Genomic DNA, 15377 nt, shown 5'->3' with positions numbered 1-15377 from the left:
AATAGACTAGCAATTTTTCAACTCTACATAAGCCTGTTGATGAATAGATTATCTTTATTATATCTTTCGTTATGAAAAATAAAACCCTGATTTAAATTGTTAAGAAAATTATCTAGAATTTAGCATGGGCACTATGCCTTATGCGGTAAAGAATTAAATATATTAAAATATTTTAAGTTGTTAAGGAAACTATGTAGAAAATTTTCACGGGCACTATGCTTTATATGGTACATAATAGAATATGTATTAGAATATTCAGAACCACCACCACCATTAATCCATATTAAAATATTTGGACCACCACCATCATTATCATCAAACTGCATTAGAATATTTGGACCATTGTTGCCGCACTATATTCGTGATCCTTTTTGGAGCCCAAGCCATACTTAGGAATTAGCAAAATCAAAACTCATAAAGACATTTGTCACAGCATACACAAGTAGAAAGGGAAATGAAAGAATTGTGATGTAAACTGAAGCAATGACAAATTTACCCGCTGAGGATTTATTCCAGCAGCTGCAACATACAAATCCAACTTCCCAATTGCAATGCCAATACCCTGAACTCCAAGATCGCCAAGGCCTAAAATTCTACTGCCATCAGTTACCACGATCATATCAACCTAGAATATACAAGTTAAAATGTCAACAGAAATCCATTGGACATACCATTGCAAATTATTGGAACCAGAAACAAGCTCTCAACAATTAAGTGATGAGATAGAAATGTCACCGAGAAGTGAGCTCAGAAATATATGATTAGATAGCAAATAGATAATTAATTATGAATCAATAATAAACTCCCTTTTCTATAGCAACCAGAAGCACCTTTGGTTACACTTCTATTGCAGAGATAATACAATCAACTTCTCCAGTACACATGTTTGAAAAAGGAAGAAAAAAAGTCCAAAATAAGAAGACAATATTCATGATAATTGCCTAATCCTGGCACGCAAAATAAAGGTTGAAGGTTTTCTAAGCCTATAATAATGTACCAAAACACTGGTACAATATAAGAACAATTTATTTTTTGATAATTATTGTTTCCCTTTGATTTATGCCTCTTTGGTATGTATGCAGAGAGAAATTAATCAGGTAAAAAGAAATCAGCAACTAAAAGATAAGGGCAGATGCAAGTAACACCAGTTGCGTCTAATTTTTTGCAGCAAAGCAGTGTTGTTACAAGGTGCAACAACCACCAAATTGTGAAGTCCGACTACTGACCAAGATACCTAAGCAGTTGCCCAGCTACGCAAGATGCTTAAAAAAAGGTAGTCCGGTGTACGAAACTCCCGCCAATGCAAGGTCCCAGGTGAACGCAAGGTGCTTAAATCTTACAAAAATATTTAGAGCAAATATAATCACTTAATTAGGGAAATTTCAACTACATAAATAACTACAACTTCATGTGGGATTGTCTATTATAATGAGTCAATTAAAATAAAAATAAATGCAAACATGGGAACAGCTAAACAGCCAAAACTTGAAGTAGCAAAACCTCATAATAGATAAGTTGCTCTCAGTGAGGGCATCCAAATACTTGTTTAGAAAGTTAATACACCAAGAATCAAGTTGCAATTGTAAGTGGATTCATGCATTTTGTTGGTGCAATATCCCTTGGGTCAAGGTTGACCAGGTTGACTAAGCTTAAATTGCTCAAGCTTGAGTCTTGATGTTTGGGTTTCGATGTTTGACAATATGTGGAGACTACAGATGCGATCGTCCGTTTGCAGAGTTTGTTGGTACAATTCTCCTCTGGTCAAGGTTTGACTAGTTTAATGAGAAGAAGAGTCAAGTAGGTCAAAGGGTTGACCGGATACTTGACTGGGAATGTCCTAACTAGAGGTTAGGCAATGGGAAAATCCTAGTGAGTGAAGCCAGGTGAAAATCCTAGTGAGTGAAGCTAGGTGAAAGCTCTGGTGAGTGAAACCAAGCAGATGAAAGTCCCGGTGAGTGGAGCCGGACAGTGTGAAAATCCTAGTGAGTGAAGCTAGGTGAAAGCCTGGTGAGTGAAGTCAGGCAAATGAAAGTCTCAGTGTGAAGCTGGACAATGGGAAAATCCTGGTGAGTGAAGCCAGATGAAAGTCCTAGTGAGTGAAGTCAGGCAGAGGAAAGTCCTAGTGAGTGAAGCTAGGCAGATGGGAAGCCCTGGTGAGTGAAGATAGGCAGATGGAAAAACCTGGTAAATGAAGTCAGACACGTGGAGATCTAAGTAGGTCAAGGTTGACCGGACACCTAATGTTGGGAAGTCCAAGTAGGTCAAAGGAGTGACCGAATACTTGGCACAAGGAAATTCAGATGGGTCAAGGATGATCGGACATCTGGTGGAATGAAGTCCAAGTGGGTCAAGGTGGATTGGATACTGTTGGATCGAGACCGCGCTAGAGGGGGGGTGAATAGCGCTCGTGGCTATTTCGTTCGATTCGTAAAACTATCGGAGTAAAATACGCAGCGGAAAATGTAAATAAACACAAACACAGAGACACGGTCGTTTACTTCGTTCGGAGCCTCAGGTGACTCCTACTCGAAGGCCCGCGATCCTTGATCGCTTCCGGTGGGCAACAACTATAAGCTCGATAAAAGATTACAAGTTGAAGTACAATAAACGACAGTAAATAATTATACCAACGACAAAGAAATGAAGATTCGGAGCTCCTGGTCGTCGGGCACAAGTAGCAACACTTCGGAACGTCGTTTGGAGCAGCACGTAGCACTTGAATCACTTAAGACTTGATCTCCTGAAGTGCTGGTCGAAACCCCCTTATAAAGGGTGTTCAAGGCGCCTTGAAGGCTGTTCAAGGCGCCTCCATGCTGCCGATTCTTCCGCACGGATCAAACTTGATCTGGTCGAACTTCATCTGCTTAAGGCGCCTCAAACCCTGCTCAAGGCGCCTTCCAAGGCGCCTCCATTGAAGCTTCGCAGCCAGGTCAGCTTTTGCACCCGAGGCGCCTCCAAGCTCCATGGAGGCGCCTCGGATACTGTTCATCCGAGGAAAAACTCCATTTCTTTGTACCTGCAAGATGTGTTAGTCCCAAACAATATCCTGCAACACAAAGTTAGCATAAATAACAGAATGAATATGATAAGAAATGTTATGACAGTCTCGGGACTGTCCGATTTCTTTCCGGAAACCCTAGGTCGAATCGACAGGCCTTCGTTACAGCGTCCTCACCTACTCCACTCGGAAGATTACTATTGCCAGTGCGATCCTCCAAATCGACTGGACTTTTGCTCAGCACTCGATGCTTCCGGACTTTCTGCTGGACATCCGCTTCCCGGCTAGTCCAGTCTTTCACCTGGTTCGCGACACCAGGACTTTCCACCTAGGGTTACCACCCCCTAGGACTTTTGCCTGAAGCCATCGACCTGCCAAGACTTTCCGCATAGGGTTACCACCCCCTATGACCTAGGGTTACCACCCCCTAGGGTTTTCCTCTAACTAGGGTTACCACCCCCTAGGACCTAGGGTTCCATTTGCCTAACCGCAGCTAGGACTTATGCCTAAGTTCCACTTAGGACTTTCCTGCAAACTTGTTCAACATATTAGAAACCAAAACACCTTAACTTTGAACCCTTTGACATAATCAAAACATAGGTTCGATCGTCGGATGCTTCCCGCACCAACAGATACTTGGCACGAGACGGTAAGTCCAAGTGGGTCAAGGTTGACCGAACACTTGGCACGAGGAGAAAAGTCCAAGTGGGTCAAAGGATTGGCCGGACACTTGGTGAAGAAGTCCCGGCATGTCAAGGTTGACCGGATGCTAGGCATGAGGAGTTCTAACAGGTCACGGTTGACGGGATGTTGGAATTGGGAACCTTGGACTTGAGTTAAGCAAGTCAAAGGGAGGTCAATCGATCAACCGATCGATTGAACCACAGTCCAATCGATCAGTCGATCGATTGGAGGTGGCTGCGAGTGAAGGCTAGCCCAATCGATCAGCCGATCGATTGGGAGCCTGAATTGCGACTACAGAAGCTTCCCCAATCGATCGGTCAATCGATTGGGGTTGGATTTATCGCGCGACGCGAGGAAGGCTGAATCGATTAGTCAATCGATTCAGGCCTTTTCCAGCGAGAGCACAGAGGCGCTCTGAATCGATCGGTCGATCGATTCTAGTCTCCCCAATCGATCAGTCGATCGATTGGGATATTACCGTTGCGCAGGATGCAGGTTTTGAACAGCTGAGATTGCTGGGATCTGACGTGGCAATCGATTGGGGGTGAGCCCAATCGATTAGGAGCCTTAAAAACGCAGATACAAAAGGTGATAGCGAGTTCAAGCAGTGCACTTCTTCTTCTTCGCCAGCTCTATTCGGATCTTCAGCCGTTCTTCTCCACCGAGCTCACACACACACACACCAGATCTTGGAGGCTTAGAGAAAAGTGTTGTTACACTTCCAAGCAAATCAAGAGGTGTATTCAAGCTAGAAGAAAAGCAAGCTAGGGTTTATTCATTGTAAATCTTGTAAGATTTGCTATTGTATTAGCTTGTATTTCGTTCTTCTTATATATCTTGCTGTGTGAGTCTTGTACGAGGTTTCTCCACCTCTAGTCGTTACCGAGAAAGAGTGTTTTCATTAGTGGAGTGTGTGTCGCGTGTGGATCCTTGGATTAATCACCTCTTCTTGAGGTAGATACCAAGTAAATCTACGTGTTAGCGTTGTGAGTCTTGTTTCGAGTTCTTTCCGCTGCATATCAACATCACCGAAGCAAGCAAACAGAGCGCGACGAGTTATTCACCCCCCCCCCCAGCTATAAATAGACCCTAACAAGTGGTATCAGAGCAAGGTCGCTCTTCACCGGAATCATCGCCGGAAAGGGCAACAAGCTAGAGGGAGAAGAAGTTGAAGCAAGTTCATCAAAGTTAAAGATTTCATCAAGGCTCAATTTCAAATGGAATTTCGAGATGGATTCGGATTCGACACGAGGGTGCCTCCACCGTACACATCAACAAGTTTCGATCTTTAGAAATCAAGGATCGAAAATTTCTTCATGGTGGACATAGAGCAATAGTTTGCTCTAATGGAAGGGTTCCAAATTCCAACAAATTCAAAAGGCAAAATTCTCAAGAAAAGCAAGTGGAGCCAAGAGAAAATTCAAAGAAGCGAGGTCAATGACAAAGTGACCAAAGTATTGGTCAACATATTGCCAAGCAACATTTTGAAGCAAATAGGAGAATTTGAAGATGCCGATAAGTTATGGAGCAAATTGGCTAAACTCCATGAGGTCCCCTCTAAACCAAGAAGAATCCAAAGAGGGTGACTCATTGGATCAAGATCAAGAGGAAGAGGACTCCAAAGTTGAAAGATGTTTAACTTCCGAAGGAGAAGAACAAGAAGCTTCATCCTCTACAAAGTGCAAAGACAAAGGCAAGGAGGGAGCATACTTCTTATTTCATATACATGAGGATGATGATGATAAAGCCTCCACCTCTAGGATTGAGGGGAGTGTATATCATTGACTCCGAAGCGAGAGGAAGCTTCTACCTCCGAATCAAGTGAAGAAGAAGAAAATGGTGCCACCTCCACAAATCAAGAAAAATCAAATGGAGGATCATGTGTCACCCCTACAAGCAAAGGTATAACAATTTCAAGTTTCAATAATAAAAATCACATTATTTACTTTGAGTGTAGGGAAAGAGGACACTATAAGAGCAAGTGTCCAAAATTGGCCAAGAAGAAGGGTCAACTGGCACCCAAGGGCAAGGAGAAGCCCAAGAAAGTCGGTCCCGTGGAACGTAAGGGCAAGGAGCACATTGTGTGCTTCTCGTGCAATCAAAGAGGACATTATAAGAGTCAATGTCCTAAAGGGAAGAAGTCGACCAAAATCAAAGGAGGAAGCACAAGTTAAGGGGAAGCTTCCAAGGTAAAATCCAAGGTATCATTCATTGAACCTATTCCTTTGTCCCATGATAAAAAACATGCTAAAAATAATTTTTATCATTTCAATGCTATTTGTCATAAAAATAGTAGGCATGATAATGTTAGAGAAAAATATGTAGCTCTTCATGCCAAGACTACTACGCCTAAGGTTAAAAAGGTAAATAACAAAATAGGTAAGAACACTAAGGACCTTAGTTATAAGCCTAGAAATAAAATTGCTTAAGGATTTAATGATAAACCAAAATCTAGGGATTTATGGAAAGAAAATCAAGTCTTGAGGTCAAGGCTTGACAAAATTGAAAACACCCTAAAAAGGATGGAAAGTATCCTTAAGGAGCAAAAAGAGCATAACCTAGGTTTAGGAAACCAAAAGTCATCCAATGCCATAGAGGTTTGGGTATCATAGGGTTCCATATACCTATGGAACAAATCCTAGATCTAGAAGTCAAGTCAAGGATACAAGGGAAGTTATCCCTAGGAGTATCTTTACAACGATAAATGTGACTAAGACTTCTAAGAAGTCTAAGAAAGTCACTAAGAAGGTCACAAGGGAAACAATCCCTAAAGTTGACCTAGAGAAAATGACCATGGCTCCTAACAAGCCTAGGAAGGTCAGTAGGAAGATATCTAGGGAAGTCATCCCTAGTGAATACCTAAAACATCCAAGGAGCACCAATAGGTTTTGGATTTCTAGGAGCATATCCTCTACACCCTAGATGGGTTTAGAAAGTGTCAACTCTCAATGGGTAGGGTGGTTAACCCAACCTTGATAAAGTTGGCACTTAGAGGAATTTTCAAGATTTTTATTAACCTTTGAAAATGAAGAGGATAAAATGATTACTCTTTGGAAGAGTAAATTGTGCCAAAATTTGAAGACTTGGACTTAATTTTAATTGGCATAACTAATCAAGAGTAAAAGAAATGTCAAGTTGGGTTTTGACATTTTCTTGAGAAAATGAGGGCAAATCTAGGATCAATTTTAGGTTTAGCTAAGGATTAAGAACACTTAGATAGAATATCAAAGTATATTTTATTTATGCTAATTGTCATGATTATTTGCCCATCATATGTCATGACACCATATTTTGCATTCATTCTTATTATGAAAAACAAATAAAAATACCATGTCATATCATACATCATATAGCAATATTGTATTTTCTTTTGAAAAATATTCTTTTTGATGTATGTCATAACTCATCATGCATCATTTTAATTTCCTTGTAATTAAGGACAATGGCATTTACTAAGAAGTGGCATCCTAGGTGGATGTTCATAATTCCTAAAATGCCTAGATAGATATGCATGATCTCTAGTTTAAGGCAAAACCAAAATCTACATCTCACAAAAACTATAAGGTGACTTGTATGTGTTTTTGTGCACATTAGATACAAGTAAAATGTTAGGATGATGAACAAGACTCAAGATGTTGACTTAGTGCATCTATTTAAGTTTTAATTTCATCAAAACACTTATGTGTACTCCAATCATTGGGAAAGCTAATGTACAAATCATGTGCATGAGCCCATAGAACATGGTTGGAAATTGATTTTGAAAATCATTTTAAATATACTTTGGAAAACCTTGGTGAAGGCTATCTTTTGATAGTAATCATCATTGAAAAGTTAGACACAAACTTGGAAGAAACATTGATGTTTTTACAAATTTTTAAGTTTGTGCCAATCTTTGAAAATAGGAAGTATTTTCTTAGAAAACTATTTTTCCTTGATAGTATATACCCTAAACAATGTCTACAAGAAGTTTCATGATTTTTAGAATTTTGTAGAATTTTTAGGCCATTTCTGAATTTCGACTAAAATTCACCTTCAGAAAATCAGACCTTCAATCGATCACCCGATCGATTGGAGTGTCTCAATCGATCGAGCGATCGATTGGAGTGTCTCAATAGATCAAGCGATCGATTGAGATGGGTTTCCCGTGAGCAGAAGCTCACTGAATCGATCAGCCGATCGATTCATTCCTGCCTGGATCGATCAGTGGATCGATTCAAGCGTTTTCTCCGCGAACAGAAGCTCGGGGAATCGATCGGGCGATCGATTAAAACAAGTTCAATCGACTGAGTCCCAACCCAATCGACTGAAAAGACTGATTTTGGCTGGGAAAGTCTGATTTCAGCACTTTAAGTCATTTTTAGCCTTTTTAACCACTCCTAACCCCTTGGAATATATTTATATACATTTAAGGGTGTTTTTCATGATGAAAACAAAGAGGGATGGTTAAGGAACACTAGATTGAAGTTAGGTTAAGGTTTGCATTCAAATATTGATACGTAAACCTCAAAACTTCTGTTTTGGGGTTTCCTAAAGGTTTAGGGACTCCAAGTCATTGTTGGTGCAATGATAAAAGTTTGGAACATGTCTTTAGGGGGAGTTACTCTTTAAAGACATGAAAATTAATTTTCCATGCACCTTGAAAGGTGTTTAACCTAGGGGTGTAATCGAGCCGAGCCAAGCCGAACTCTTGGATGTTTGAGTTTGACTCGTTTATAATCGAGCCGAGCTCGAGCTTTATTTAACGAATATATTCATGGCTCACGAGCTTATTCGAGTTTTTATCGAGCCTAAACGAGCTTAATAAATATAAATTATAAATTTAAATATTCATTAAAAACTAAATTATATATTTAAAAAAATTATAATATTCTTGTTAAAATTTATAATTTTATTCTAATAAATAAATTTAATATATTTGTCTATGTTTTTCATAACTAGAGTGTAAAATCTATAAATTCAATATCAAAACTATTATTTTTTTATTTAAAAGTTGATTTATGAGCTTAACGAATATGTTCACGAGCTAACGAGTCGAATATTATGAAACTTGAGCTTGGTTTATTTATCTTAACGAGCCTCATTAAACGAGCTCAAACGAGCTTTTATCGAATCGAGCTTCGAATAGCTCACGAGCGGCTTGGCTCATTTACACCCCTAGGTTAACCTTCTTAAGAGTAAATGCTCAAGGTTGAGCATTGAAAAACAATGGAGAGTGGATATCTTCATTGTTGAGTTGTGGATGCTCTAGGATGAGCATTTTGAAGTGGATTAATGCTCAAAGGATGAGCATGGGATACAATGAAGGGAATGGGACCTTCATTGTGGTGTTGTAACCAACATGGTAAGTTGTGAACAACATTGACTAACTCTTCAGGGGGGGAGTTTTTGATGTGTGCCAATAGGGGGATAATGTAGGGTTTAAGTTAGGTCTTTGCCCCTCTAAGAAAGTTTGGGGGAGAATGTAGGGTCTAAATTATGCCTTCATTATCCAAAGGGGGAGTTTGCCCTCTAGAAAAGGGAGAGAATGAACGAAACCCTCATTCATGCATTGGCATGAAGAGAAAGTTGAGGCTATCGGATTAGCCTAACTTAAAGGTATCGTCAAACATTAAAAAGGGGAAGATTATTGATACAATATCCCTTGGGTCAAGGTTGACCAGGTTGACTAAGCTTGAGTTGGCTCAAGCTTGAGTCTTGATGTTTGTGTTTCGATGTTTGACAATATGTGGAGGTTGCAGATGCGATCGTCCGTTTAGGGAGTTTGTTGGTGCAATTCCCCTCTGGTCAAGGTTTAACCAGTTTGATGAGAAGAAGAGTCAAGTAGGTCAAAGGGTTGACCGGATACTTGACTGAGAAAGTCCTAACTAGAGGTTAGGCAATGGAAAAATCTTAGTGAGTGAAGCCAGATGAAAATCCTAGTGAGTGAAGCTAGGTGAAAGCCCTGGCAGACTCAGCAGATGAGAGTCCCGGTGAGTGGAGCCGGAAGTGTGAAAATCCTAGTGAGTGAAGCTAGGTGAAAGCCCCGGTGAGTGAAGTCAGGCAAATGAAAGTCCCAGTGAGTGAAGTCGAGCAGTGGGAAAATTCTGGTGAGTGAAGGCACGTGAAAGTCCTAGTAAGTGAAGCCAGGCAGAGAAAAGTCCTAGTGAGTGAAACTAGACATATGGGAAGCCCTGGTGAGTGAAGCTAGGCAGATGGAAAAACCTGGTGAATGAAGTCAGGCACGTGGAGATCAAGGTGGGTCAAGGTTGATCGGATACCTGGTGTTGGGAAGTCCAAGTAGGTCAAAGGAGTGACCAAATACTTGGCACAAGGAAATCCAGATGGGTCAAGAATGACCGAACATCTGATGGAAGGAAGTCCAAGTGGGTCAAGATGGATCATACGCTTGGCACGAGACGGTAAGTCCAAGTGGGTCAAGGTTGACCGGGCACTTAGCACGAGGAGAAAAGTCCAAGTGGGTCAAAGGATTGGCCGGACACTTGGTGAAGAAGTCCCGGCAGGTCAAGGTTGACCGGATGCTAGGCATGAGGAGTTCTAACAAGTCACGGTTAACCGAATGTTGGAATTGGGAACCTTGGACTTGAGTTAAGCAAGTCAAAGGGAGGTCAATCAATCAACCGATCGATTAAACCACAGTCGATCGATTGGAGGTGCGAGTGAAGGTTGGCCCAATCGATCAGCCGATCAATTGGGAGCCTGAATCGAGACCGCAGAAGCTTCCCCAATCAATCGGCCGATCAATTGGGCACGGTCAATCGATTGGTCGATCGGGGCTGGATTTCTCGCACAACGCGAGGAAGGCTGAATCGATTAGCTGATCGATTCAGGCCTTTTCCAGCGAGAGCACAGAGGCATTCTGAATCGATCGGCAGATCAATTCAAGCCTCCTCAATCAATTAGCCGATCAATTGGGATATTATCGTTGCGCAGGATGCAAGTTTTAGACGGCTGAGATTGCTGGGATCTGACGTAGCAATCGATTGGGGGTGAGCCCAATTGATTGGGAGCCTTAAAAACGCAGATACAAAAGGTGACAGCGAGTTCAAGCAGCGCACTTCTTCTTCTTCGCCAGCTCTATTCCAATCTTCAGGCTTTCTTCTCCATTGAGCTCACACACACCAGATCTTGGAGGCTTAGAGAAAAGTGTTGTTACACTTCCAAGCAAGTGAAGAGGTGTATTCAAGCTAGAAGAAGAGCAAGCTAGGGTTTATTCATTGTAAATCTTGTAAGATTTGCTATTGTATTAGCTTGTATTTCGTTCTTCTTGTATATCTTGTTGTGTGAGTCTTGTACGAGGTTTCTTCACCTCCGGTAGTTACCGAGAAGAAGTGTTTTCATTAGTGGAGTGTGTCACGTGTGGATCCTTGGATTAGTCACCTCTTCTTGAGGTGGATACCAAGTAAATCTACGTGTTAGCGTTATGAGTCTTGTTTCGAGTTCTTTCCGCTGCATATCAACATCACCAAAGCAAACAACCGGAGCGCGACGAGCTATTCACCCCCCCCCCCTCCTCCCCTGTAGCTACAAATCGACCCTAACACATTTTTCCTGTGCATGTTTGTATATTGGTCACTCCACTGTAATAGCCAAATATCAGGATCTTCAGAAAATTGGAATTTATAGCCAAAGATTAGGGACCTGTGGGCTAGGAGCTGAAATGTAGAGATCAAACATTGTGGCTGAGAGTGTAACTCCTGTTCTCGCACATCCTGCCTACACTTGTACAAGCAGATGTGTTTCTAGGGAACTCAAACTGTGATCCTTGAGTTTGAAAAAAAACTATCAACCCAGCAGTCATCTATTTGACCAACAAAAAGTTTAAAGCATATGATTTGGAATTTGGCATAAGAGATCACCGGAGAACCAAAAGAATCAGCCAATTCAAAAAAAAAAATGTCTAGATTTATTTTCATGAATCAGATAAAAGAAGTAAATTTAGTATGTTTGTCAAAAGAGCAAGTTATTAGGAAACAAAAGCAAAAATAATTACTGCACTTTAAAAAAAGAGTTCAGGTTATGGCAACTATCAGCAATGATATAGAAAAATAAAATTAAACACCTGATCAGCTGGCCAGTTATAAACCATAGACATCATCTCTCCACGATCAGCTGCACTGAAGTACATACCACGGGGTCTTCTAAAAAGACCACTATAGTTCTGACACACAAGACCCACCGTGGGTGTATAAACTATTGGTGCATACTCTTCGATATTTTCAACTAAAACCTGCACATATTAACAAGTGCACAAACAAAAAACACCACCAGGAGCAAAAGATTAAAATAAATGAAGATTTGGGCAATAGTAGTAAGTGGTTCCACATCAATTAACTGTATATTAAACAGAAATAAATTTAAGAAAAGTAATGGGATAAAGAAACAAGTTCCATATATGAACATGCTGACAGACCCTAAATTAGCACAGTAATGAAGTGTTACTTTGATAATTCTACAGAAATTTTGAAAATACATGATAACGCATTTCTCTACATTGTGTAGAAATTGCTCTCAACAATGGAGTGTCTGGTCAAACTATAGTGAATATGAATGGAGCTAAAGAACATGAGTATGTAATATGTTAAGTTCATACCATCCAAGCTTACAATAAGCAAGTTGATTTTGATAAAAGTTAAAAAGGGCAATAACAGGAGAAAAGAAAGGAGGAAGTCAATGCAGTAGAAAGCAAAAGGCAGTGGGGCTTAGACACTCATGGGGATATGGTGGAACTTCTGCAATAATCAAAAAAAAAAGGTAACATGCAAATTCTAAAAGCTAAATTTCTTCTAATTCTCACATGAATAAATAGTTACGCAAAACACATTTAAAAATATAAAAAATTGTAAAACAATCAACTTCTCCTGCAAGAAAGCAGATAATTCATTCAAACAAAGAGTGCAAATGTAACTTATCACTTGAAAACTCTTAACGACAATGTGTGAAATAGCTAGAATAGAATGTCTTGTCAGATATTTAAAACTCACTTTGTAGTACATAGTTTCATTTCGGTCATGCAATCTATTAAGAATTCGCCATTTGGCCAAAGCATTGGTGTCTGATGGTCCATCCCTGGCATTTACTTGGAATCTTTTTAAATCAACCACTGTCAAAAAGGAAACTATGACTTAGAGACTATGGAAATATAATAATGCGATAGGATATAAATAGAAATATAAAAAATGTTAGGAAAGTTTTTATAATAATGCATCCTAGTAGGCAGCTACTCCTCATCCTTTCCCTCTTCCTCCCCCTCCATTTTGTCTCCTTCCCCTCCAAGTAGCAATTACCTTAACACTAAATTGAATTGACTCATGCTTTGACGATCAAATGCAAAGAAACAAACAACAAGTGTCATCAATTTGAGTAATTAGGCCAAAATTCAAAGCCTACATCGACAAAAAAGAGAAGAACTCATCTTTTGTTTTCTCGCGAACTCTCCTAAGACTTCCAGAGCACACCGCTACCACTCACACCCAACCCACAAGCATAAACAAGGCCTTCTATTTGAATAAAAGAGAGGCAACATTTACTAGCACAATGTAACCAGTTCAAGAATGAGGGGAATGGTTTGCTGAGACAACACAACTAACTTAGTAGATATCTATAGAAGTTTAACGGTACACCGGATGAACACTCGTGTTATCAAAGTTATAGAATATGTAAATTATAGTAATCAGTAAACCAATCGCAACAGAACAAAAAGACCAAAAAAAATACAACTTTTTCGTGAATGGTGCGTGAGTCTACTCCCAACGAAATAAAGAACTGACTTCCGAGTAGAACACAAAACGTAGAAAAACGTGTCAAAAGGCATACTGAAGCGCTCAATTTGCTGCTGCGGTGTCATATGATTTGGAGGAAGAAGCCCGCGAAGATCCAGGCGATCCCTCTCAGTCATCGAGAAAGCTGTGCCCTGACGAGTATCAAATAAACCAACAACCAACTCAATCCAATCAAACTGCAGGAAATTCAAACAGTCACTTGAAGGGCCTGATGCGCTATTGAGTACCTTGTTGAACCAGGGATCGTGAAGGATGTCGAGGCTCCGCTTATGAACGATGGCGGGGCGAGATCCCTCGCAGGTGGTGAAGGATCTCGATGGATCACCCGCAGCTAGAAGCTTCATCCGCTGAAGGATCTGAGAGGAGGACGAGGGCTTCCGGAGGAGCCGCTGCAGAGAGGAGAAGAGGGCCATCACCGACGAGATCTCCCGAAGGAAAGTGGACTATTGCTCGGCGAGGAAGCGCTGTGATCTTTCGATAGATATTTAAAACAAATAATTAAAGAGGAAATTATATTTTTATTTTATAAAGCGAAAAAATAATTATTTAATATTTCATCATTAAGAAAATTGGACAGATATATATATTTTATTAAGCAATTAGAGAAGGCACACTTAAAATTATGAAATTCTCAAAAATTACATTTAATTTTTAGATTTTCTAAAAAACATATTTTTTTATTTAATACTGTATTAAAAGAAAATACTACTGATATATAAACATTTGATTTTCAAAAATAAACGCTACACTAATCTTCATTTTAGGATTTATGCAATATTAAAATGGTATTAATTTTTAAAGTATAATATTAATATGGTGTTGTTAGTGGGAGAAATAAAATGAAAAATAAATGCTCCTTCGAGCAATCTAAAAATTAGGTACATTATTTTTAGAATTCCACAACGGTCAATTGCCTTATTTTATTCCTTAACATTTTAAAACGAGATAAAAAATAAGAATATTTATATGGTCTATTCTATATATTACTCGATTTAGAAATCATTTTAATATGTTAATTTTAATGTGTTTATTTATAATAATTATGCAATCTCATTCCTTTTTTTTTAATTGAAATAAAATAATTATTTTTCCATTTAATATCCTTGTATAATTTTACAAAGTATACTTATAAAACCCGTTGGATAGCTTCATTTGGTGAGGGTAATAAGTTATTAATTACTTTATTTGGTATAATTTTAAATTTATAATATAATGTAATATATATTAAAAAAAAAAAATTTATAATTTGGATTATAAAATTAATAGTATGTAATCTAGATTACATTACAACCCTAAGATTTAATATACCAAATATGTCTTTAGTCCATTTCTTGCAACAACTAGTTGATACTATCGTCAGTCGCCGTTGACCATCGCCATCGCCCGTCGATTGTCGCCATCGTAAAATATTTTTATTATTTATAATAATATAAATTATATTCTTTATAAAAAATAATTAACATCAAATAAAAAATATAATTATCCTTCCAATCAAAAATTACACGTATAATATACAATTATTTCATTAAATATAGTAATATAATATTAATTACATTATATTACATTATAAATTTAATTATTTTACAAACTTAATTATATTACGCCTAATCAAACATCATTTTTTTGTAGGGTATACATGCAAATGATGCACTTTAATTTTAGCCTTTTCAAAATAGGATTTTATTTATAAAAAATATATTAAAAGTATGTTTTTTATATTTGTTATTGAAATATTTTATGATTATGTGTAGTAATTATGATGGTGCATATATATTGCATCTATAATATAATACATAAATGTGTATCAATTAGTATCCGTTTTAAAACCTCATATCTCACAAAAAAAAAATTAATTTAATTTTTTTATATTAGATATTAAATTAATAAAAATATGTACTATATTTGATCTTATCAAA

General features: G+C 38.6%; 1 protein-coding gene across 1 annotated transcript in view; it reads right to left on the bottom strand.

The window, feature by feature from the left end:
- Window positions 1-13950, bottom strand: part of LOC122041362 (NAD-dependent malic enzyme 62 kDa isoform, mitochondrial-like) — a 34832-nt gene extending 20882 nt beyond the window's left edge. The window contains exons 1-5 of the mRNA XM_042601006.1: window positions 13689-13950; window positions 13496-13592; window positions 12664-12782; window positions 11742-11909; window positions 497-625 (exon numbers count right to left, since the gene is read on the bottom strand). Of these exons, the coding sequence (XP_042456940.1) occupies window positions 497-625; window positions 11742-11909; window positions 12664-12782; window positions 13496-13592; window positions 13689-13874 (699 nt within the window). The 5' untranslated portion in view covers window positions 13875-13950. The remainder of the gene's footprint in view (window positions 1-496; window positions 626-11741; window positions 11910-12663; window positions 12783-13495; window positions 13593-13688) is intronic.
- Window positions 13951-15377: the final 1427 nt, after the last annotated feature.

Source organism: Zingiber officinale, chromosome 2A (genome assembly GCF_018446385.1).
Source record: "Zingiber officinale cultivar Zhangliang chromosome 2A, Zo_v1.1, whole genome shotgun sequence".
Classification (NCBI taxonomy): domain Eukaryota; kingdom Viridiplantae; phylum Streptophyta; class Magnoliopsida; order Zingiberales; family Zingiberaceae; genus Zingiber; species Zingiber officinale.
The sequence above is the reverse complement of the archived record's forward strand: the minus strand, read 5'-3'. Positions and strand labels throughout refer to the sequence as shown.